The sequence below is a fragment of the Phocoena sinus genome, chromosome 7 (assembly GCF_008692025.1).
Source record: "Phocoena sinus isolate mPhoSin1 chromosome 7, mPhoSin1.pri, whole genome shotgun sequence".
Classification (NCBI taxonomy): domain Eukaryota; kingdom Metazoa; phylum Chordata; class Mammalia; order Artiodactyla; family Phocoenidae; genus Phocoena; species Phocoena sinus.
Window position 1 is genome coordinate 86,907,688 of NC_045769.1, and position 22,704 is coordinate 86,930,391.

A 22,704-nucleotide genomic window follows, 5' to 3' on the forward strand; every position below is an offset into this window, starting at 1 on the left:
CGGTAGGTGCAGTGTTTATACAGCCTCGATGGTTGATAAACAGGTTGCTTGTTGAAACAAAGCATAAACGAATAAACAAAAAAATGATGAACAAATTAATAAAATAGGCACTCTGGTTTGAATTGGGGGTATGAATGAAGGAGTTGGTTGACCCATCTGTGTGTCGCTCTGCGTGTTAAGACAGATGAAGGTGGGAATGGCTCTGCTGGAAGGGTCTGTGAGGGATGGAATATTATCAAGAGATGACACAGTTTCATTTAATCTGAAGAACTGGAACTCATGTAGGAGGACATCATTAAGCATGTGGGGGGACAAACAAGTAATATGTGAAATGGGAAAGCAAAATGAACCGTGAATAAAGTGTTTCTGGGTCTCTAGTCCTAACTTAAGCTTAAGAACTTTTTTTTATTTACTAAAACCATAATTAATTAATTATGTAATTAATATAAATTCTTCCTTTGCAAGATGTTTCATAAAGTTAGTTTTGAACTGAGTGCCTTTTGCAACATGATTAAAATTAGGAAATATCAGAATGAGAAAAATACAATCCCTAAATATTAAATGGAAATTTTAAATAGACATCGTGAGTGGAGCATTTGAAGAACTTCCGTGATGTTTTCCATTTTACCCCAGTAGACTTAGGTGCAGGTCACTCAGTCAAAAAATAAAACAAGTGCATAGCATTCAGAAGAGCAAGGACGTGAAAAGAAAAATAGAGAAAAAAAGTTTCAAATATGATATTTTATTTACATTGAAGTTGGCATTTACATTGCCTTTGTCCCTATTAATTTTACAGTGTTATAATGTTGTTGTTCAGAGCTACTTACAATGTCAGAGCAATCATTGCAGCATCTAGGACCTATTCAAATTATATCCAATCAGTTAGGCAAGAAGAAAAACTAAAAAGATGGGGTTGTTTCTCTCTCTGTCTTTCTCTCATATGGACTCATTATGATATAGTGTAAAGAGTAACGGGTTAAGAGTCAGGATACATGAATTCCCCATCCAGCCCTACCAGAAATTATTTGTGTAATGTTCTGTGAATCATTAGCTTTACTGTACCTTAGTTGTATCGTCTGTTAAGTGAGGACATTAGACTAGAAATTTTGGACTCCACCCACCCTACCCTTTCTTCTAATGAGATTTTACTGGGAAGCGTGAACAAAGGAAACAAAAAGCATGGGCTGTGTGAGTTGCCATGGGAGGGGGAGGTTCTCAGGTCTCCTGCCTCATGATCCTAGACCCAAGGCCAGGGTCCTGGGTGTGTGACCTGCAGTCACACAGGGGCCTGCACTGGAAGGGCCTTGCCCTTGGTTTGATGCTCTACTGCCACCATTTTGCACTGAGCCTGGCAAATTGTGTAGGCAATCCTGCTTCTACCTCACAAAAGGTGTTAAGATAATCTCTGAGTATGAGTAGGATAGGAAGGGGTGGAGTCAGGGATTCCCCACCTGAAATACCACATATAAACACCAATTTTGTTCAAGTGTACAGGATCCTTTGGCAGTATCTTGGAAGCAACTGAGTCCCAGGTAAAGATCTAGACCTAGATTGAAAATCTTGTTTGAGCCAGAAACACTGTGATACAAGGTATAAGTCCCCCAAATTGGTAACAGGAGTGATAAGGTTAGCAGGCTAGCGGTCGGTTAAGCCTCTTTAAGCCTGAATTTTGTGTGTCATATCATTAGTATAGAAGAAAGTGGAGAAAAGAGTGAGAATGTTTTTGTACCTTTGTTGTCTTCTTGGTTTATAGCTTCCAATTCCTCTTATTGCTCTTATATGGAGTTTAAGTTAAAATTTTTAATACAGCTAGCTTTCTTCTATGGGTAACAGTAGCCATACAAGTTGTATCATAAGGTATTTCTCAGCAAGAGTTGAGTTGGATGTATAGTGTTAATCAACTGTGCAAGATCAGCCTATCAGCTAATTCAGTTAGTACCTAAATACTTAACAAGGAGAGAGTTCTGCTCTTATAAAGCATGTCATTTTCTTGTGCATAAGATCAGTCACATTTTTATATGTTGGAAGAGTTTAGTCCTCCAGTCAGATCTGTCATGCATATTATCATTTTAAATTTTTTTAGTTAATTTCACACAATGAGTTTCTAAAAAGAAAGTATAGAAAGAGATACGTTCTGAGGAGAGAAAGACAGAAGTAGCACTTGGCAGGTTAGACAGGAGGGTCATTTTCAGACTATAATCAGTGTACACCGAGAACAGCCTGTTACTTCCTGGCGAATGAATGCTGCGGTTTTATGAGCTTTGTTTGCAGTTAGGAACAGCTATCTCCACTTCACAGCAAGAGTTCCCACAAGAAATAACTGATATCCCAAGCTTCTTGAGTGTCTCCTTCATTCATTCAGCAAATATTTAATAAGCACTGTTTTCCTTGTGATATTGTCTGTGGTTTCCAGGCACCTCTGAAATATTTTTTCTTAATCTGTGGATATGGGTCCTCCATCAGAAAACTGTGTTGCGTTGAGTTTTTAATTGAAAAGAATACAGATAAAACTCTCTAGGCCTAGCCAGTGAATAAAAAAGCAAATTGATTAGGGCAAAGAATTAATTGAAATAATGCAATTCTGAAACTTCGAAGATTCCCTAGAAAGCATATACTAGCTCATTTTACAGAAGAAGATATTGAGATTAAAAAACATAAGTAGCTGAGTCAAAATGAGTAGTCTAATAATTTTAAACCTGGTCTAATCATTCAGTTAGTGGGCATTAGCTGTGTGCCTGACACTGCCCTAGGCACTGGGATAACAAAGGTGAATAAGACCCTCCATGCCTCTATCAGCTCATGGGCATGTAAACGAAAGATTATAATGTGATGTGATAAATTCAACAATTGAGATATGCAGATGATATTCTGTAGAAGGAGGGTATGAACTCAGGTTGAAATCATCAGAAAGGCTCCCTGACATGGAAGTAATTCTGTGCTGTTTCCCAAAACCACGTTACTGAATGCCTTATTTAGCCAGGGGAGACAGAGAATTGAATTCCCAGAGTAGTGATTCTTTAACTGGGCATGTATCAGAATCCCCTAAAGGGCTTGTTAAAACACAGATTGCTGATTCCATCCATTTAGGGTGGACCCCAAGAATTCGCATTTTGAACAAGTTCCCAGGTAATACCGATGCTGCTGGCCTGCGGACCACATTTTGAAAACCACTGTCCTAGAGCATCCTTAGGTGTCGTATGTCTCTACAGAAAGCATATGAAAGAGCACTGAATTACTGGACAAAAATACCATACTTCATAAACCTCTCTAAAATATAATAAAATAGTCTGAGTCTTTTTGGTAATATACCAATTCCAAAATTTTAGGTTTCACAGGTATATGAAAGATAAACATATTATCTAATGGGAATTTTTGTTTTAAAGGCGTGGTCTTTGTACCAATACATAGCAATCAAAACTGTCTAAGGGTTAGTAGTCTCTAAATCTGATATTCAGAATCCCCTAATAAAAAAATCTCACTTTAAAATTAGACTCTGTCCCTGACTGGGCTGCTTCCTGCTGTTTAGGGAGATATTTGATCCTGCACAGTACTACAGATTCCCATCCCTTTGGAACTTTTTCTCCTGAAGCTCTTACACGTTGGGAACCCTCACTGGCATCTGAATATGTGCTCCCAGGAGAAAGCCATGTCAGAGCAGGCATGGAGAGACTGGCCCAGAAGCTGTACTAATTCCCAGGAAGCGAAGAAAACTTTGTCACTTTTGACCTGGCTTTACACACACCTCTGTAGCAGTCGGAGGCTCTGCTGGGCTGCCCATGTAGCTGTGTAATGAGAAAAAGATCATCTTCCCTCATGGTTGTTTTTAGATATTTGGTGCCAGTATGTATTTCAGAAGCCTTCTACAGAAAGGCACACGTGCATTTTTAATGATAAAATGCCTATATTACATTAATTCGTCAACTTTAAACAAAGTAGCCATGAGGATTTATATACCTCAACAAATGCTGAAGATGGGCTTTCTTTAAACTAAAAAATTTAATACAAATGACTAAATTAAAAATAATTTTCTGTGTTTTCTTACCATCTAAAATGTTGAGAAAGAGACTATTTTTCAAAAAGACGATGAATACGGTTACTAGATTTCAGGTCCCTTTGCCTTGACATTTGAAGTGAGTAAAAGCAGATGATATGATAAATGCATAATTTCGATGTTAGACTGAGGAAGTGTGTGTGTCTCTGTGTGTGACTCTCTGTGTACATATGTATTTATATTCCCCTGATACACATGTATCTATATGTCTGTGTACTGCAGAATAACAACCATTTTATGTACTTGTCTCTAAATATGAGGATCATAGAAGTAGGAAAACAATTCTCAGTCGATATCTTTGTGTCCTTATCCCCAAGTACACTCTCTGGTACTAGTAGGCACTCAATAAACAGTTATTAAACAAAGGGATGGATGAATGATTCTGCTCAGTTTTTTACATATACTTACTTCAGCTCTTCTAGACCCTCCAAGATATTTTCTTTTCCAAAAGAATTATTTATTCATGTTGATGTTTATTAAAATGGCTTAGCATAATATTCAAATATATTTCTTTAAGTTTTAAGTGAATGTTAAAAACATGCTGGGTAATAGACCAGTGTTAATAGAGCGCCTGTCTTCCTACATGAACACATGCTTGTAACAAAGAAAATAAATGGTGAGGGAATAAAACTAAAGAGAAAGAAACAGAAAAGGGGAAGCAATAAGTATCAAGGTCTCATCATAACATAAGTACTTGTAAAAGTATTAAGAATCTTTGAGAAATACCTAAAACAAGTCAATTATGGGGAGAGCAGGAGTTGAATGATTTGAAGACCAACATAACTCTTTTATTTAGAGGTTTTCTTTAAAGATGTTAACATTGCTTGTTTTTAGGCAATAACTTGAAAAGTTAGTCCATATTGATACTCATCATTATCCAAAAATATCAATATCTATGATAGACATAAGGGTATATATGAAAGTATTAGCAACATTAGTAAGCATGACCAACATATTTACAAGAAATTTGAGGCTGTTCTGACTTAAGGGACCTAGAAATTTGCCCTAACGATATTAAAATACACTTGGCTATGAGGAAACATTTTTAATTAATGAAGTTCTGTTTTTGGATAGAGGAAAGTTTACCTGACCTTGGGGAAGGTTGAGATATTTGCAAGACACTAGGGTAAATTTTAGGACTAAATGCAAAATCTCTGGAGAAGGTATGGGAAGAAATTATTTGACGTTTCTTGTGAATTTTTGCTATGGTTTGATCATAAATACCATGCAAATATACTTTGTCAGTGTGTTTTGGCAATTCTTCCAAGGATACCAAGGAGTGAAGAGAAAGACAGGGAAAAAAAGGAAAAGAAGGTTTATTTTACACTAGAAAAATGCAGTGAGGAATTTTATAACTTTCTAGCAGATTTTCTACCTCATCTCTGAGTCCACTATACAGTATTACAAAATCTTTGTAAAGACCAAAAATGCAGACTTCCAAATAGAATCAAAACATTATCCTTCCCAAGAATTTTGAGAGTAACAAAAATTTAATTCCATCATTTGTTCTAGAATTGTAACAGTTAGGGCGATTTGGAGTCTAGGAGAATGAGACACAACATAGCCTAAAGTAGAAAAGGGAATTTTTCTGCTCTCTGGAAGGACGCAGGTGCTGCTTGGCCTCAGGAACAAGTGTAGCTAGAAAAGTACTGTCAGGACTTGCCATTCTGTCTCAGCTTTTCTCTATATATCTGCTCATTTTCTCTCTTCGTAAGTCTTCTTATTCTACATGGGATTTATCGGTTCTTTCATTCTACATCTTATAGCTGCAGTCGCTGGGAAAAAATAAATCTGCCTTGGTGATCTCTTTGGAACCATGTTCTAAAATCACGGGGAAGGGATTGACTGAACTCAGTTGGATTAATTGGCTACCACTGGACCAGTGAACGGTTTGACCTGGAGGATGGAGGGCTAAGATTGCTTCACTTCGGGTGCAGATTAATCCACTGTAACTAGGGGAGCAGAATCATGCAGCAACATGGCAGCTGCCTTGGGTACCATAAGGTTTGGCAATAGGGACAGTGGGGAGCCATGCCAGGCAAAGGAGAATGTCATGGTACTGGACAGAAAAAACCACATATTACTAGTATCCATAGCAACACCAGGGAAAAACACATTATATCCATGATGGTCATACCTAGTTCATAGAAGGCTAGATTCTAGCCCACTTAAGTGACTATAGATATTGAGAGATATAACTAATAGCATATCTATACCACATGAAAAAAAAAATCTTGATAGAGCAAATAGATTTAAATGTTTGGGTTTCTTCGTAAAACCCTTTTTGAATACTCATCTGAGCCCTATCAAACTCTTGCAAGTATTTATGATCACGAATACACAGTTTATCATGTAATTGTTCTACAGTTACTTGAAGAGTAGGTCTGAGTTCCTAGCTCAACTGTAGGTGTCTTGTCTTATGCTTCCTTTTACTAGAAGACTTCTGCACCAAGATCAGTGTTAAGGACATAATTTATTCCACATTCATTCCATAAATGATTCTTGAGTGCCTTCTAATTTCTAGGCAATATATTCGATGCTCAGGCCACAAAGATGATCCTTAAGGAGAGCACATGATTTGATGTCTTTTGTCCCTATCACACTTGACACAGAAATCTAGTATGGCCAGACCTGATCTAGAGAGTGAATTGCTTCTCCAAATACCAATAGTGTATCTAGATGCAGTTTAGTTTGCCTATCCAGAAAAATCAGAATTTTCCTCCCTTTTAAGCCGAAAGGCTATTAATGCAAATCCAATTGAATTTGCATTTGATTACATTTCTGATGGAAACATTCATATGCAAATGAAAATCCATGCAAAGATAGCCAGATAATTCAGATACTTGCTGAAATATCAAGATAAAATTAGCATGATATTAAATGTACATCCATCCGTGTTTACTAGATTACACTCAGGATCTGCAAGTGGGACAGTGTTCTTGAAAAACTTAAATTGTGTCTTAAACATTTGACAATGTTCAAGTAGATCTGGATTTAGAAAGTTGCTATTACCTTACTATCTACTGCCACAGTGCTGAAAAAGAAGTCAGTCCCTGGTCAGATCAGTCAGGTTGTTCAAAAAAGGTTCATCTTGGACCCACGTTTTGTCCCCTTTGTCTTTTCTTGCGCTTAAAACAAAAGGTGACTTTTGATAGAACTGAAGTCATTTTGATGATCCAAAATGATGAACAAATATTTTGTGCAAGCTGGCAATTCCTTCATACCCCATAGTGACTTAATGGCGCGAGTTAAATGACACCATCACAATCACCACCAATAAGTATCCTTTGGAAAACATCCATGACAACATGGACAGACCAGAGGGAAAGTGATCCTAATCAATGTCTGCATTCTTCTAAGAAAAGACTTAAGCAAAATTTCAAGATATAAAATCTTAATCCACTATTCCACATTCCAAACCTACATTTGAAGGAAGTGCAGATCTTGGAATCAGACCATTTCTCTTGTTAAAATTAACAGAAGTTGAAGTGGCAAAAGAGAAAAGCTTGAGATCACCGTATTCAGAGTTAGCACTTAGTTTAATAGTCTACAAAGTGTAATGCTCCCCAAGTTTATTTTATTTGATCCAGTGTATTCATTCATATTTTCAAATCTTTTTAGAATTCCCATGCTTCCTGGTGTGGTGAATGTCCCTTACCATCCATCAAATTCAAAAAGCCTGAACCTACGGGAGGGTCTCAGCCTTTCCCTCCTTGGCTCACCCAATCTTTCTCCAAATCTAACAATCTTACTTTTTAAGTATCTCTCAAATCCAGCTACTTCTTATAGTCTCCATCGCCAGTTCTTTAACTTTTATCATTTGCCTAATCAATGGCAAGAGACTCCTAACTGGTTTCCCAGAATCTACTTTTCTCTTCCTGCATTCCCTATCATACTGTAGCCAGAGTTGTCATATTAAAATGCAGGTAATCTATAATTTCATCCAACCATCCTCTCTGCCTAATACCCTTCAATGGCTTCCTGTTTCTCTTAGAAGAAAACTCAAATCCTTAACAGGGCTAGCACACGCTGCAGGGTCTAGTCCCTACCTTCCCCTTCACCCTTGCATCACGCTGCTTCCCTTTCTCTCCACACTCTAGCAGTCCTTTCAGATCCCGAAATGCTCCATTTTCTTTCTAGTCACCACTGCTGTACCCCAGCTTCTAAAATTAGTTAACTTTGTGCTTCTCAGTAAAGGCTTTTCTGATCTTCCACACTCCATCAGGTCCCCGTCAGGTCCCCGTGTTACTTCTGTAGTACAACCGTACAGCTTTCTTTCATAACACTTATTTGAGTTTGTAATATTATATCTACTTTTTGAGACAATATCAGTTGTATTGATCATTCTCATGGCTTCCTAAAGAATGAGGCTGGATCTGTTTTTTGCTTATCAAAACAAGGCGTGATGCCTACCTCATACCAGGCATTCAGTAGATACTTGTTGATTAACAGAAGGTTCCACTTTCTGTTCTTCTCATAACATTTCATAACAGTGAAAGCCAAAAATAAAAATTGACTGGCTTGCTTGAACAACACCCTGCCACAGATTGCCAGGGAGAATTAGGATGGCAAGTACTATAATATCTTTTATGACAGAGAAGGTGAGATGATGAATATAGTGGAATCAAGGTTAACTGTTCTCAAAAACTGTGAAAGTAGGGCCCCACCATTAATTGTACTAGCAAAAGACTTTTCTTCACTTACTTCTGGTAGACAATAATATGGCAGCCACTCTCCCAACACTGTCTTATGCATAAGTTTCTACTTAGGATGTTTAAAGCCGCAACTTATTTCAGAAACATAGCTAGTGGTTTCTAATATACAGTCTTGGGACAAGAGTTACTAAAGTTGATTTACAACTATCATTCATGTCATGGGAATAGAGTCATAATTACAAAAGTTAAAAATCATATCAAAATCACACTGCAGCATAGCCAGTTTCTTAACTCCGTCTGTTACTTTTTTATTTCTATCAGTGTGAGCTTTATTTTATTTTCAGCAGCTTTAAAATACTGAGCTAAACATTGAAATTTTAAGGAAGGATAAACTCCCACATTCCCTGATTTTTTAACAAAGTCCCATTATTATCTCTCTAGGAATATCCGTCCTTTCTCATCTCTCTCGGACTGGGTAGTCCTGGTGGTCTGTGATGTTCAGAGACTGGAGGGTTAAAAGCTTATTTTTAGCAACAGGACGTATACGTGCTTAGGAACATTAAGTGCAGTGGACTATAAAAAATTAATTATACCTTTCTTAAAAGAAAAGGAAGTTTTATATAGACTACTAAAGTAGCTTTGAGTTCATATTATCTCTCACGTTTATGGATCTGAGAATATAGTTCTGTTTTTTTTTTAATTTTCCCTGAAAAACATTAAAAAATTTCTTTGATTCTTTGTGAAGCACGCAGACTAGTATTCCAAGAAGAGGAAAATAAAATATACTTATTTAACTTAAAGCAAAGTGTCCTCTCTTTTTGCCTATATTATGAGAATAAGCATTCAATCAATAACTGGTCATCTGCAACACTTCCTGCAAATAAACTAGGTATTTGTAATCTTTTTGCAAGTCTATGTGTCTTACTAACAATGATGTAGGCAGACCGAGGCTCCTAGGAAGAAGGCCCTGAAAAGACATTTCTTCTCCTTTTTACCATTTCAGTTAAGAATGCAAATTGCACATCAGACTTTGAGGAATACTTTGCCAAAAGAAAACTGGAGGAACGCGATGGCCATGCAGTCAGCATCGAAGAGTACCTTCAGCGCAGTGACACAGCCATCATTTACCCAGAAGCCCCTGAGGAGCTGTCTCGCCTTGGCACGCCAGAGGCCAATGGGCAGGAAGAAAATGGTGAGGCTGTAATTCATTTTTAGCCACGACGCTGACCTCTGCAGCTGTTACAATTACAAATGCACTACATGCCTGGGTGTTTACCTTAAAATTTGAAGAACAGCTGCAGAGGCATGGAATTTCATGAGCAAAGATTAGAACTGTAATTTTAGGGTATTGTGAAATTTTTTTTGTCAGCAAATTTGTGTCATCTGTACATCCAATAAAGAACCAGAACAATTAGAGCCTATTTCTAAGAGATAAAAATATCTACATTGATTCCTATCTTTCCAAAATATTTCACTTTTGAGGAAAACAAAAAAGTTTAGAGATACTGACCCTAACCTTTGTTCTTCTTTACTGACACCTGAAAAGCTCCTTCACCCCATGACTCCCTGAGTCATATGTGACTAAAGGTTTACTACGAACTGTCAGTCACCTAAAGAGAATCTCCTCATTTATCAGCTGTTTAAATTTCCCCCCAAATGCTCCAGTAATTAATTAATTTTCCAGCACAGTGTGAGCTGATTTCGACAAGTCTGCCCTGGGTGTGCAAGGGGACTGGTGTGCGTGGAGGCCGCGTGCGCCTGTGGCACTCTCGTGGAGCAGATTGCAGTGATTCCTGTCATACCATCCCGGGCAGTCAGCCCATTAGCTGCCATTGATTTACTGACCTTTTGGCCTGCTTCTCTCCCTCTCGTCTCTCGGCTACAGACCTGCCACCTGGAACTCCAGATGCTTTTGCCCAACTGCTGACCTGCCCCTACTGCGACCGGGGCTACAAGCGCTTGACATCACTGAAGGAGCACATCAAGTACCGCCACGAGAAGAATGAAGAGAACTTTTCCTGCCCTCTGTGTAGCTACACGTTTGCCTACCGCACCCAGCTCGAGCGGCATATGGTGACGCACAAGCCAGGGACAGATCAGGTGGGGGGTTGGTTTTAAGTGATTTCTTTCTATAATAACCCCTTAGAGAAACGATATTGCTTTGATTGGCAATCATTATTAATTTTTCATGGCATTTTGAAGATGCAGATCTTTTAATGGTAATAGCTTTAATTGAGGTCTAAATGATTTTTTGATGGTCTCTTCTAATATGATTTAATAGTCTTATGTTCACGATCGAATGAGTGTGTTAATTTCTAATTTAGAAATTTTATTTGCACTTTAGTTTCATTTTTATGTTCCACAAAAAGTGAATGAAATTGTAGCTTTTTAATTATACATTATTAAACAGCTCAGCAATTTTAATTCCATTTTTCACCTAGTTTTACTTAGATTTTTTTTTTGTATGAGATCTAAGTCATAGTAAAAGAAGTGTGCATTTTTTCATTTGTCACATAACATCTTCAATTACTTAGACTGTTTTTACAAGCTGCTCCTAGTTTATGAAATTTCATTAAGTGTTTTAAAGAAAATAAAAAAGCCTCTAATATATGTGCATATCTATATAAAATAAACTGGATTAATACTAAAATGTTGGATATGCAATAAAAATGATCCCTTTCTGATATGCATATTTGTTACTAAATGTTAAAATTGCTCTGCCTCTTTCGGCTTACTTGTGTTAAAAATAAAAACTCTGTCTTAAACAGCATAGCATCTTAAATCCTTAAAATGATTGAATAGGATTGATTCATAGTGTCCCTTAAATGTTTTAGCAAAACTGCTCTTTCTGTCCTCCTGGGAGGATTGACTGCAGATTGCTATTATGAGGTGTTCATATGGTAACAGAAATGGTGTGCCTTAAGTCCCAATAACTGGCCCAACAGATCTGGAATCACCCGTAAACCTTGACACCATATCTGTTTTTAAAATTATCGAACAGGATATTGTCTAAAATTCTTATGTTTCTTTCTTATGGGCTTTATTTTCTTTGAATAAGGAAAATGAGAATAAGCAAACATGATCCAGCAGTGGCGATGATACTATATTATGGAATTTTACTATTTTAAGAAAACAGCTCATGTAAATCATTTCATTTATATCTGATTGAACTTGTCACCTGAATGTTTTTCCAAGTTCAGTTATAAAAACTATGCTTGCATAGTTACACTTATGTAACAGTTTCTCTCCCCTTGCTTATATGCACAAAAACTCTAGGAAAAAAAAACCAAGCCCAGATATTTATCTAGCATCACCGCTTTAAATTTCACATGCAGAAGTGTGATTGTGTTGGCGCATTATGAATGGTAGCTTTGGTGTTGAAAAGTCCCCTCATTTGCTCATGGCATTTACAATTAGTAAATTAAAATGATTGTATCATATTAACAGTGGCACAACTAAAGTTTATAGTAGTCCTCTGAGGACTGTGGGGGGAGACAAAGCAGCTGTTGCTGTTTGTTTATGCAACTCAGCAACATATGAGCACTGGTCCCTCAATGGCGCTCGGCGGGCTGGGCTCTGCTTGATCTTTGAAGGTTGCTGCTGTTTGAACAAACCTCCCTGTGTCCCATGTAACACCATCTGTCTCACTAGGAATGTGGGAAGATTCAGCACACCCTAGCAGTTGTCATACCGTTTCTGTGCTGTCTTTTTGCAAAAGGCTTTTGTGTCATTGCTGCTTGAAAAAGGCTGGCCTCCTACCTTGAGCATCCAGAGTGGATGACTGTATTTCTTTCTTTTCTTTTTTCTTTTTTTTTTTTTTCAGAATTCTAAGTCACAGTGCTTTTGTTCCCTTGTTCAAAAAGGTCAGCTGTGTTTGATTATATCTTTGCTGCTTTTAACTTGTCTTTTCAGCAAACTTTTTGTCTTTTTCATCCCTACTCCCTAGCACACTACTAAAAAGGAAAATGACAAGTCGGTGAAGTCTTTCCTACTGGCCTGTGATAAAACTGCTCAAGCAGCTCTAACCTAAGATGTTGTCTGTTACATTTGATAATGAGTCAGATCTTACATGCAACATCTCAGGAAAAACAGAGTTTATATTTGCTACTAGCATAGTGAATGGGGTATTTAAACATGCTTATCATGTAATGAAATAGTTATAGTCAAGGATTTTTAAATTTATGTGTGTGGGGCTTTTTTTCCTTCTTTAAAACTGGTATTGCTTCATTATAAGATATACTTTTACCTCAGTACAGAAAATATGATAAAATGAGTTATTTGTGTGGGGAGTTTTCTGGGGAGACTATTTAGGATTTTGAGGATACTATTAAATTTTTTCCTTGACAAAACAGTTGCATTCCAATAGGGAATCTTCAGAGTTTAGAATTTGCAGTAAACACAGAGAACCACAGACATCTTTGCAATGATGCTTTCTCATCTGTAACGGCTCAAAGAAACATTCTGGAAAAGAGACTACAGAGATAATCCTAAAGCAAGTGTTGGATGCGCATGTGAAAGCACTTTTTTTTTATTTGTTCCAATTTTATTGCCAACATTATCACTTTTATTGCAACTCTGAAAGGCTGGGCAAATAAATAAACATGCACTCAAACCTTTTGGCCTGTCTGAAAATAGAGGCCTTTTACAAATATTTGTAACAAATTTCCGTTGTTTCTCCTGCACAAAACTGATGTCAGTCTCCCTCCTTTTATAGCACCAAATGCTGACCCAAGGAGCAGGTAATCGCAAGTTCAAATGCACAGAGTGTGGCAAGGCCTTCAAATATAAACACCATCTGAAAGAACACCTGCGAATTCACAGTGGTGAGTAACAGAGGGGCTGGTGCCTACATTTGCATTTTGTTTCATTAGGGGCATTTTTAAAGATTGTGTAAAATTTACACAATCCTGTATGTAGTTTTTTGGATCTACCCATTTATGTCACAAGCTATGTGCACCTGCTTTGTCATCGTGAGACTTATGGTACCACCAGTAGCACTACTAATAAGAAGAGGAGTGCTTATACTTCTTGAAAATTGCAAGTGCTTTGATTTATTGTGAAATCTAGAGGCTCCTTTTTGTCCTTTTAAAAACTCTTCTACAGATTAAATGTTTTGACCTGAAGAAACTCAGCTGGCAAATTCTGAAGGATATTCATTTTTGATACCCAACCTTGAAAGAAGAATGTGGGAGAATTTTGGAAAAGAGCTTTTGTATGATAAGTGTTCCTTGATTCCTGAGAGCTGTATATTACAGAACAACAACCTACCACTGAGATTTCTTCTTTATAACTATTTTGATAGCTCTGCCAAGCATTTTATTACCAAATTGGATGCTATTCAAAGGACTAGTTGGATTGGTAGAGTCAATGGAATCTTCAGAGAGTTGATTAAAGCCATGGCTACACTTCCCTTTGAATACTGTGACATCTTTATCGTGCTATTGACCACACATTAATCTGACACTCTGTTTAAATAGGAGGCCGCCGATGGCAAGACCAGATTTGGGATCTTGGCTGAAAAAGGCACAGATAGCCCTCACCTTCCACTGCTAACATCTTGAATTATGTCCTTCCAGGGTAGATAAAGCCCTGAAACAGTGATAGCCACATAATTCTAATCTAACCACCAAGAACGTAGAGGTGCCCCATTGTGTTCCTTTCCTTTGGTTGCACAGATTCTTGCCTTGGTAGACAACTGCAGTCGTTACCCAATCAAAAAAATGTAACGTCAATTTTAATTGTCATTTTAGGTGAAAAACCGTACGAGTGCCCCAACTGCAAGAAACGTTTCTCCCACTCTGGTTCCTACAGTTCACACATCAGCAGCAAGAAATGTATTGGCTTAATCTCTGTAAATGGCCGGATGAGAAACAATATCAAGACGGGTTCTTCCCCTAATTCTGTTTCTTCTTCTCCTACTAATTCAGCCATTACCCAGTTAAGAAACAAATTGGAGAATGGAAAACCACTTAGTATGTCTGAACCAACAGGCTTACTTAAAATTAAAACAGAACCACTAGACTTCAATGACTATAATAAAGTTCTTATGGCCACACACGGGTTTAGTGGCACTAGTCCCTTTATGAATGGTGCCCTTGGAGCCACCAGCCCTTTAGGAGTTCATCCGTCTGCTCAGAGCCCAATGCAGCACTTAGGTGTAGGGATGGAAGCCCCTTTACTTGGATTTCACACAATGAATAGTAATTTAAGCGAGGTACAAAAGGTTCTACAGATTGTGGACAACACAGTTTCCAGGCAAAAAATGGACTGCAAGGCAGAAGAAATTTCCAAGTTGAAAGGTTATCACATGAAGGATCCATGCTCTCAACCTGAGGAACAAGGAGTTACTTCTCCTAATATTCCACCCGTAGGTCTTCCAGTAGTGAGTCATAATGGTGCCACTAAAAGTATTATCGACTACACGTTAGAAAAAGTCAATGAAGCCAAAGCTTGCCTCCAGAGCTTGACTACTGACTCAAGGAGACAGATCAGTAACATAAAGAAAGGGAAGCTACGTACTTTAATAGATTTGGTCACTGATGACAAAATGATTGAGAACCACAACATATCCACTCCATTCTCCTGCCAGTTCTGTAAAGAAAGTTTTCCTGGCCCCATTCCTTTGCATCAGCATGAACGTTACCTTTGTAAGATGAATGAAGAGATCAAGGCAGTCCTACAACCCCATGAAAACATAGTCCCCAACAAAGCCGGAGTTTTTGTTGATAATAAAGCCCTCCTCTTGTCATCTGTACTTTCTGAGAAAGGAATGACAAGCCCCATTAACCCATACAAGGACCACATGTCTGTACTTAAAGCATATTATGCTATGAACATGGAGCCCAACTCTGATGAACTGCTGAAAATTTCTATTGCTGTGGGCCTTCCTCAGGAATTTGTGAAGGAATGGTTTGAGCAACGAAAAGTCTACCAGTACTCAAATTCCAGGTCACCATCACTGGAAAGGAACTCCAAGCCGTTAGCCCCCAACAGTAATCCTCCCACAAAAGACTCTTTATTACCCAGGTCTCCTGTAAAACCTATGGACTCCATCACGTCGCCATCTATAGCAGAACTCCACAACAGTGTTACGAATTGCGATCCTCCTCTCAGGCTAACAAAACCTTCCCATTTTACCAACATTAAACCAGTTGAAAAATTGGACCACTCCAGGAGTAATACTCCTTCTCCCTTAAATCTTTCCTCCACATCTTCTAAAAACTCCCACAGTAGTTCTTACACTCCAAACAGCTTCTCTTCTGAGGAGCTCCAGGCTGAGCCTTTGGACTTGTCATTACCAAAACAGATGAAAGAACCCAAAAGTATTATAGCCACAAAGAACAAAACAAAAGTTGGCAGCATAAATTTAGACCATAACAGTGTTTCTTCGTCATCTGAAAACTCAGATGAGCCTCTGAACTTGACGTTTATCAAGAAGGAGTTTTCAAATTCAAATAATCTGGACAACAAAAGCGCTAACCCAGTGTTTGGCATGAACCCATTTAGTGCCAAACCTCTATACACAGCTCTTCCTCCACAAAGTGCATTTCCTCCTGCCACTTTCATGCCACCAGTCCAGACTAGTATCCCTGGGCTACGACCATACCCAGGACTGGATCAGATGAGCTTTCTACCACATATGGCCTATACTTACCCAACTGGAGCAGCTACTTTTGCTGATATGCAGCAAAGGAGAAAGTACCAGCGAAAACCAGGATTCCAGGTAATGAGACATATCTTTTTGCTTCAGAGAGAGGAGGTGAAACTTATATCTTTTATGTGTATGTAGGAAAAACATCTTAGTGAAAAGAATCTAGTGCTGTGTTCTCAGCAGAAATAGAAGAGTGGGTTTGGACTTGAATCTAAAACTGAGTGAGCTACACAAATAAACGGAAAAACAGTGGAACACTTGCTACGTAAGCACTTTTGCCTTAAGAAAGATAAAGAACTTAATATTTACTTTTGAGATTTATTTGGATTGATCCATCTGCTTTCAGAATTATACATTGATATGAATATTTGGTAGCATTTACATAGATGCTAAAAGTTAACATTTATGACAGTCACATACTTCTAGAGACGCTCACAACTTGCAATAATGCATGTATAAATTTGATGTTCACTTCATTTTATAGTTTATTTGGAAGAGCATTTTAAAAATATTTTGTACATTCCACACGATTTCCTTTGTAGGTTTCAAGCTAGTAAATAATTTATGGTTTTTCAAACACAAAAGCAGGTATCTTCTAACATCACGGAGTATAATCCCTGTTTGCAAAATAGAAGTGAAAGTAGCAGGGCACCTCTGTAACAGCTGTTCCGGTATTCCAATTTACAGTACATCTGCCCTCTTTGTAAATGTATTTAAGCCTATTTAATCTTCTCTAGTATTAATTAGTGCAAACGTAGTCTAAGAAAACCGAACTGTGGGCTAGCAAATGGAAATGTATGTTATCATGCAAGTTTGCACTCCTTTGGATCAAGACAAAATAAATATCAAGAAATTTAATAATTTACTGATCCACATTCATTATTGCTCAGCGCTGAAGGCTGTTTTAACATAGATAGAACATTGATAAAAAAGTGTTATTAATATTCCCTATTTCAAATTAGAAAATTAAATATAAAAATATAGCTTGAGGCCTTTAGTTGGTAGACATACATTTAAATAGATTGCATAATAATAACATTTTGTACCTAAATATAAAATTCAATTAAAATGGGGTTTCCGCAGCTATGGATCATTCCTAAAGTTAAGCACGCTGGAAAATACACAAATTCTGATGTTTAATTCTCACTCACAGGTATTTCCTGATAGGAAGAGAATTCAGGAATTTGGGGGAGTTTATGTTTTTCTCACCTTCAGAGTTGACCATTTTCTATCCCTGAAAAACAGCAAGCTCTACCACCTAGGGCAGAGAAGGTTTATATTTTTGTTGAAATGTGAGACCTCATATATTGTTTGTGGAAAGTAATAGTTTTTAAAAACTAGATCGATCCGTCGCGAGCACCTCTGAGGTTCTCCAAATGTCAGCCGATGCGAAGTTGTTTGGTACAAACACAAAGAGAAGCAACTGTGTTGAACTATGTGATTATATCACAGGGAGAATTGCTTGATGGAGCACAAGACTACATGTCAGGCCTAGATGACATGACAGACTCCGACTCCTGTCTGTCTCGAAAGAAGATCAAGAAGACAGAGAGTGGCATGTATGCATGTGACTTATGTGACAAGACATTCCAGAAAAGCAGTTCCCTTCTGCGACATAAATATGAACACACAGGTATGAGTGACTTTGACTAGCTAGTTAGAGCTTCCCGGCCTGCTGTACATTTCATAATATTTAATGAGTACACTTGTGCAACATAAGATGTAGCATATGCTGATACCTTCAACAAGGAAGAAATAATGCTTTTGCCTAGCTCAGTGCGACTTTTTCGTTGCCTGTTTATTGGATCATTCATGTGTTTATCAGTGTGCTTGTCTTATATTTTTTGAGTTAGTCTTACACCAAATTCACAAATCATGTCAAAGAAATATTTAAATGGCCAGGGCAGTGAAATGACATGACACAAGCCAGCTATTGAAAATATCTTCAAATTCTTAAGCTGTGATGAACCTGTATATGGAAAAATATAACAATAAAAGATTCAGTCAACGCTGTATTCGTTTCATCATCGAAACATCAAGGAAGCCACGATTTGGGGGTAATTCTGTTTGGTTTTCATAAGTTGGCCATGTTTTGAATAAACTAAAAGCATTAGGACTGTGAAAGAAAAGACATAAGGTGGATAATAGGCCAAATGAGCTACTGGAATTACTAATATTTGGAAGACTAAAATACAACTTTCCAAATTTAAATAGTTTCTTTCCAATTCATGCATTCCTCATTAGGAAGCATTGACAAGATAGCAGCCTGATTCTTCCCCATAAGGAGAGAAGTAATGAGTTAATTTTTCAAAAGAAAGCTGAAGTGCCATAAGGTGAAGCAATATTAGTTCCCACAATCCAAGATCTGATCTGCAACTGCGTGCTGGAGCTACGCCTGTGTTCCCTCCCTCCCCCTCCTTCCACCCTTAACCACAGAGTAACTCGGCTTCATCCCTGTTCTTAACCCATCTCCAGCTTTTCTCCAGTAGAAATTTGGCATGCTGTACTGGCCCTAAGTGGGAAAAGAAAGAATGTAGGATCGCAACCAAAGTACTGATGGGCGGAAATTATAGGAAAATTCTTATTTTAACCAAGATGTCTAGTATCAAACATTTTAATATAGGGACTTCCCTGGCGGTCCAGTGATTAAGACTCCGCCCTTCCAATGCAGGGGGCGCGGGTTCGATCCCTGGTCAGGGCACTAGGATTCCACATACCTCACAGCACAGCCAAAAAATAAAATGAGCCTTGAAAAAATGTTTTTAATAGAGAGGAAAAAATTAACCTAACATTAATGCTCTTTGGGGAAAAGTAATGAAGAGGCAAAAAAGAACAAGCAAAAAGAAGAAAAGGGAATGTGAATACCTCCTGTCACAGTTTGTCTAAATACGTAGCACCCTTTTTAGTGACTGAAAACCATCCTTGGGAAGCCTTTGTACTGATCACTCTCCCTTATTCCTCACTGGGCATGTGAGGGAGGCAGTACAAGTGACCACAATCACCTGAGGGTCAGGGAAAGTTGGATGAGTCCTACAACGTTAAGTGTTGAGGGTATTTGTAAAAAGAACAAGGTTGATTAATAACAGCGCTCTTATTCCAACCAACCCAGTTTTCTTTTTCTTCAGTTGTCTGATACTAATTGTTATGATTTCAAAAGTTCAACTAATGATACTTTTAAAGCAACCTAACTTGAATAGCAAATCCCAATAGTTTTTACACTTGTACGGTAAAATTCAATGTTTGAAACATCACAATTTTCTTACATTTGTCTTTTTTTTTAAATTTATTTGTTTTTATTTTTGGCTGCGTTGGGTCTTTGTTGCTGCGCACAGGCTTTCTCTGGTTGCGCGAGCTGGGGCTACTCTTCGTTGTGGTGCGCGGGCTTCTCATTGCAGTGGCTTCTCCTGTCGCGGAGCACGGGCTCTAGGCACGCAGGCTTCAGTAGTTGTGGCTCGCGGGCTCCAAAGCGCAGTCTCAGTAGTTGTGGCGCACGCGCGTAGTTGCTCCGTGGCATGTGGGATCCTCCCGGACCAGGGCTCGAACCCACGTCTCCTGCGTTGGCAGGTGGATTCTTAACCACTGCGCCACCAGGGAAGTCCCTGACATTTGACTTTTATGATAGATATCAATAGATGTTTTCTTTAGTACCAAGTCCTATTTTTGTATTATAGATTAAAGGTATTTTCATACCTAAATTTACTTTAATATCTTAATCAACCTCAAATATATTTTGTATTCATTATTCAACTACAATAGGCACATCATTGAAGGCATCTTTCCCTCTCTGATTGGTTTTATTATATGACCATATGCAAACTCTACCGTTTACTACATGGTGAGTGTAAAACTTCTATTTTAGTGAGGGCTGTCATACATATTGACATCCAGTCAGTATCTTTATTTCTTATAAATTAGTCTATAAACTTCAAGGTGTATAGATAGTTAAGAGACCCCAAAGTTGACAAATGCAAATATGCATAATCAATTTGAAAAATATACTGTACTAAAAAAAGATAAAATATTCTGCTCCTTTAAGATGTGAGATCAGCTGCCTAGAAATATTGCCTAGCAACAAGATGCTAACCATCCAATGGTTTATCTAAACATGTGATTAATTATCCTCCTGTTGGCTTCCCAGCTTGTCAAGTTTCCAGTGTGTTAACTTTTTGGTCTCCTGACCAAATATCTCATGACATTACTACTGTCAGTTATTAGGTTCCATCAAAGTGAAGTTCTTCATGAATTTTCTATCAGTACGATATATGTGGAAATTTAGTTCATTTTCCTTCCCCAATTGGGCCCCACAAGCCTTTTATTTGTTTATATTAAGCACTAGTAATACTTTGAGAATGTGTTAATATGAAAATTATAAGTGAGAACAATCTTTGGGTTGATTGATTCTAAGGTTGGGAAATGAAGTTGAATGGTCATTTGATTATGTGTTGATTACGAATGTGTCATTGATAAAGTGTGTTTGTTACATCTGTCTACAATTTAACATATAGAATAGTTTAAATTATGAAGGAAATTATGAGCTACTTATTCTCGAGATCCTGTGCTCTTTTACCTCGGTCTGTTTAATTTATTTCCTAGGCAGACACCAAAGATATAATGCTTAATTCTCCTTACCAATAGCTCATTGATTGCTTGCTTTTCCTGGGAACCGGGACTGGGACAGAGGAAGGAAACACTACATAAATGTTGATTTCAATAGGATTAATTGTCACAAACAAGGACTGTGAAATGAACAATCTGAAACTCCTGTTAGGCACTGTAAAGCACTCACTTATATTCCACTAAAATTTAAATCTGACATTTACTGAGTACTTTCTCTATTGAGACATTGCAGTAGGTGCTCTTAAACCCACTTTATTTAGAAAAGTAATAAAAATGTTTCTACTTTTGAGTGAAGTCAGAGTTTCAAATAAATTACCAGCCAATTTTGTTTCTCAGGTACATGGTAATATTTTTCATACCGCAAACCTTTCATTTATTAACTTCAGTTATCATTCTAGCTGTCAGGTGAATCATGAATCTTGATATTAGAGAAAAAAATCTTACCCTGAAAAAGTTTTGACTCACTCAGTATCAGTTTGGATGATTTTTTCTGAATCTTGTTCATGTGGAAATTTAATTCCAGGACATCTTGATTTGAATCAGGTAAACCGATCAAACAAGTTAAAAAGAGATAAATGACGAAGTAAGTTCCTATTTAAATTGAATTTATTAAATGCTTACCAGTGAAATTTCTGGAGATGAGTAGAGTATTTAGTGCAAGGCATAGGTCAACACTCCTGCTTCCCAGTTCTGTCCTTTGTATGGCATAATAGCTGAACATTTTATTCTTTTAGGTTGTCAGTTCATAGTGTAGAATTAATGTATTTCAATATAAGCATATTATTTATTATCAAAGGAATTTCCTGAAAATCAATTGCCGGTAGCCATCGAATATCTGTATCTTAGACTGCAGGCCAGTGGGCATCCCCCAGGCATTTCTAACAGGCCTTGAACTTGTCCTTGAGAATGCTCCTTCTCTCTCGGGATGCTGCTCTGTGTTTTGTTCCTTTGGAAAAGAGAAAGCCACATCAACTGTGATGTTCATTCAAAGTTATTCACACGCTGATCCACGTAGTTACCTAACTGATAGACATTTTTGTGCTCTTGAGCTGCTGAGACATTTAGGGAGGTGGTAGGACAGTTCTGCCCACGTGTGCTGTAGCAACTAAAGAACCAGGAAAGTTTTTATCTGCAATTTCTCTTCTCTCCACTCAGATTCATTTCATCCATGTACTCTGCTCCTGATACATGCATCTTGCTTACGACTTGGGAAATTATTGAACATGTATTCATAAATACAAATAAAAATATGAAACATTCATCGAGTGCTTACTATGTGCAATCCTTGTGCTAAACACTTTACCTACATTGCCTCCTTTACTCCTTATGCCCAGTCTACAAGTTAGGTCCTCAAATAATTTCCATTTTACTGACAAAGACCCTGATCCCTGGAGAGGTTAACATGCCTGAGACTGCACAGCTGGTCATAAAAGATGGGTTTGAACCCAGGCAATCAGACTCTAGAACCCATCTTCCTTATCTAGCACTGCACCACCCTGCCTCTGTGACTGAACTGCCACTGTCAGAAACATCTTATCCTAGCTCCTGATAGCATTTTTTTAAAGGTCCAAGTACACACAAGAGAGAGCAAATTCATATACAGCGACTTGAGATTTTTCGGGAAGGCAAAACCTCTGTCTTTTTCCCAAATGCACTTCTGCTTCCTTTTAAATTACCTTCCCACCCGGTGGTCTTGTGAAATGGAAAAGCACACTATCTTTCCAAACTCT

The 22,704-nt window shown here is 37.8% G+C and overlaps 1 protein-coding gene across 2 annotated transcripts in view; it reads left to right on the plus strand.

Annotated features, from left to right (window-relative positions):
• ZEB2 (zinc finger E-box binding homeobox 2) overlaps window positions 1-22,704 on the plus strand; it is a 133,612-nt gene that overhangs the window by 103,797 nt on the left and 7,111 nt on the right. For both annotated transcript variants that reach the window (XM_032637440.1, XM_032637439.1), the window contains exons 5-9: window positions 9,710-9,898; window positions 10,592-10,806; window positions 13,421-13,529; window positions 14,457-16,429; window positions 17,810-17,990. In XM_032637440.1, the coding sequence (XP_032493331.1) occupies window positions 9,710-9,898; window positions 10,592-10,806; window positions 13,421-13,529; window positions 14,457-16,429; window positions 17,810-17,990 (2,667 nt within the window). The remainder of the gene's footprint in view (window positions 1-9,709; window positions 9,899-10,591; window positions 10,807-13,420; window positions 13,530-14,456; window positions 16,430-17,809; window positions 17,991-22,704) is intronic.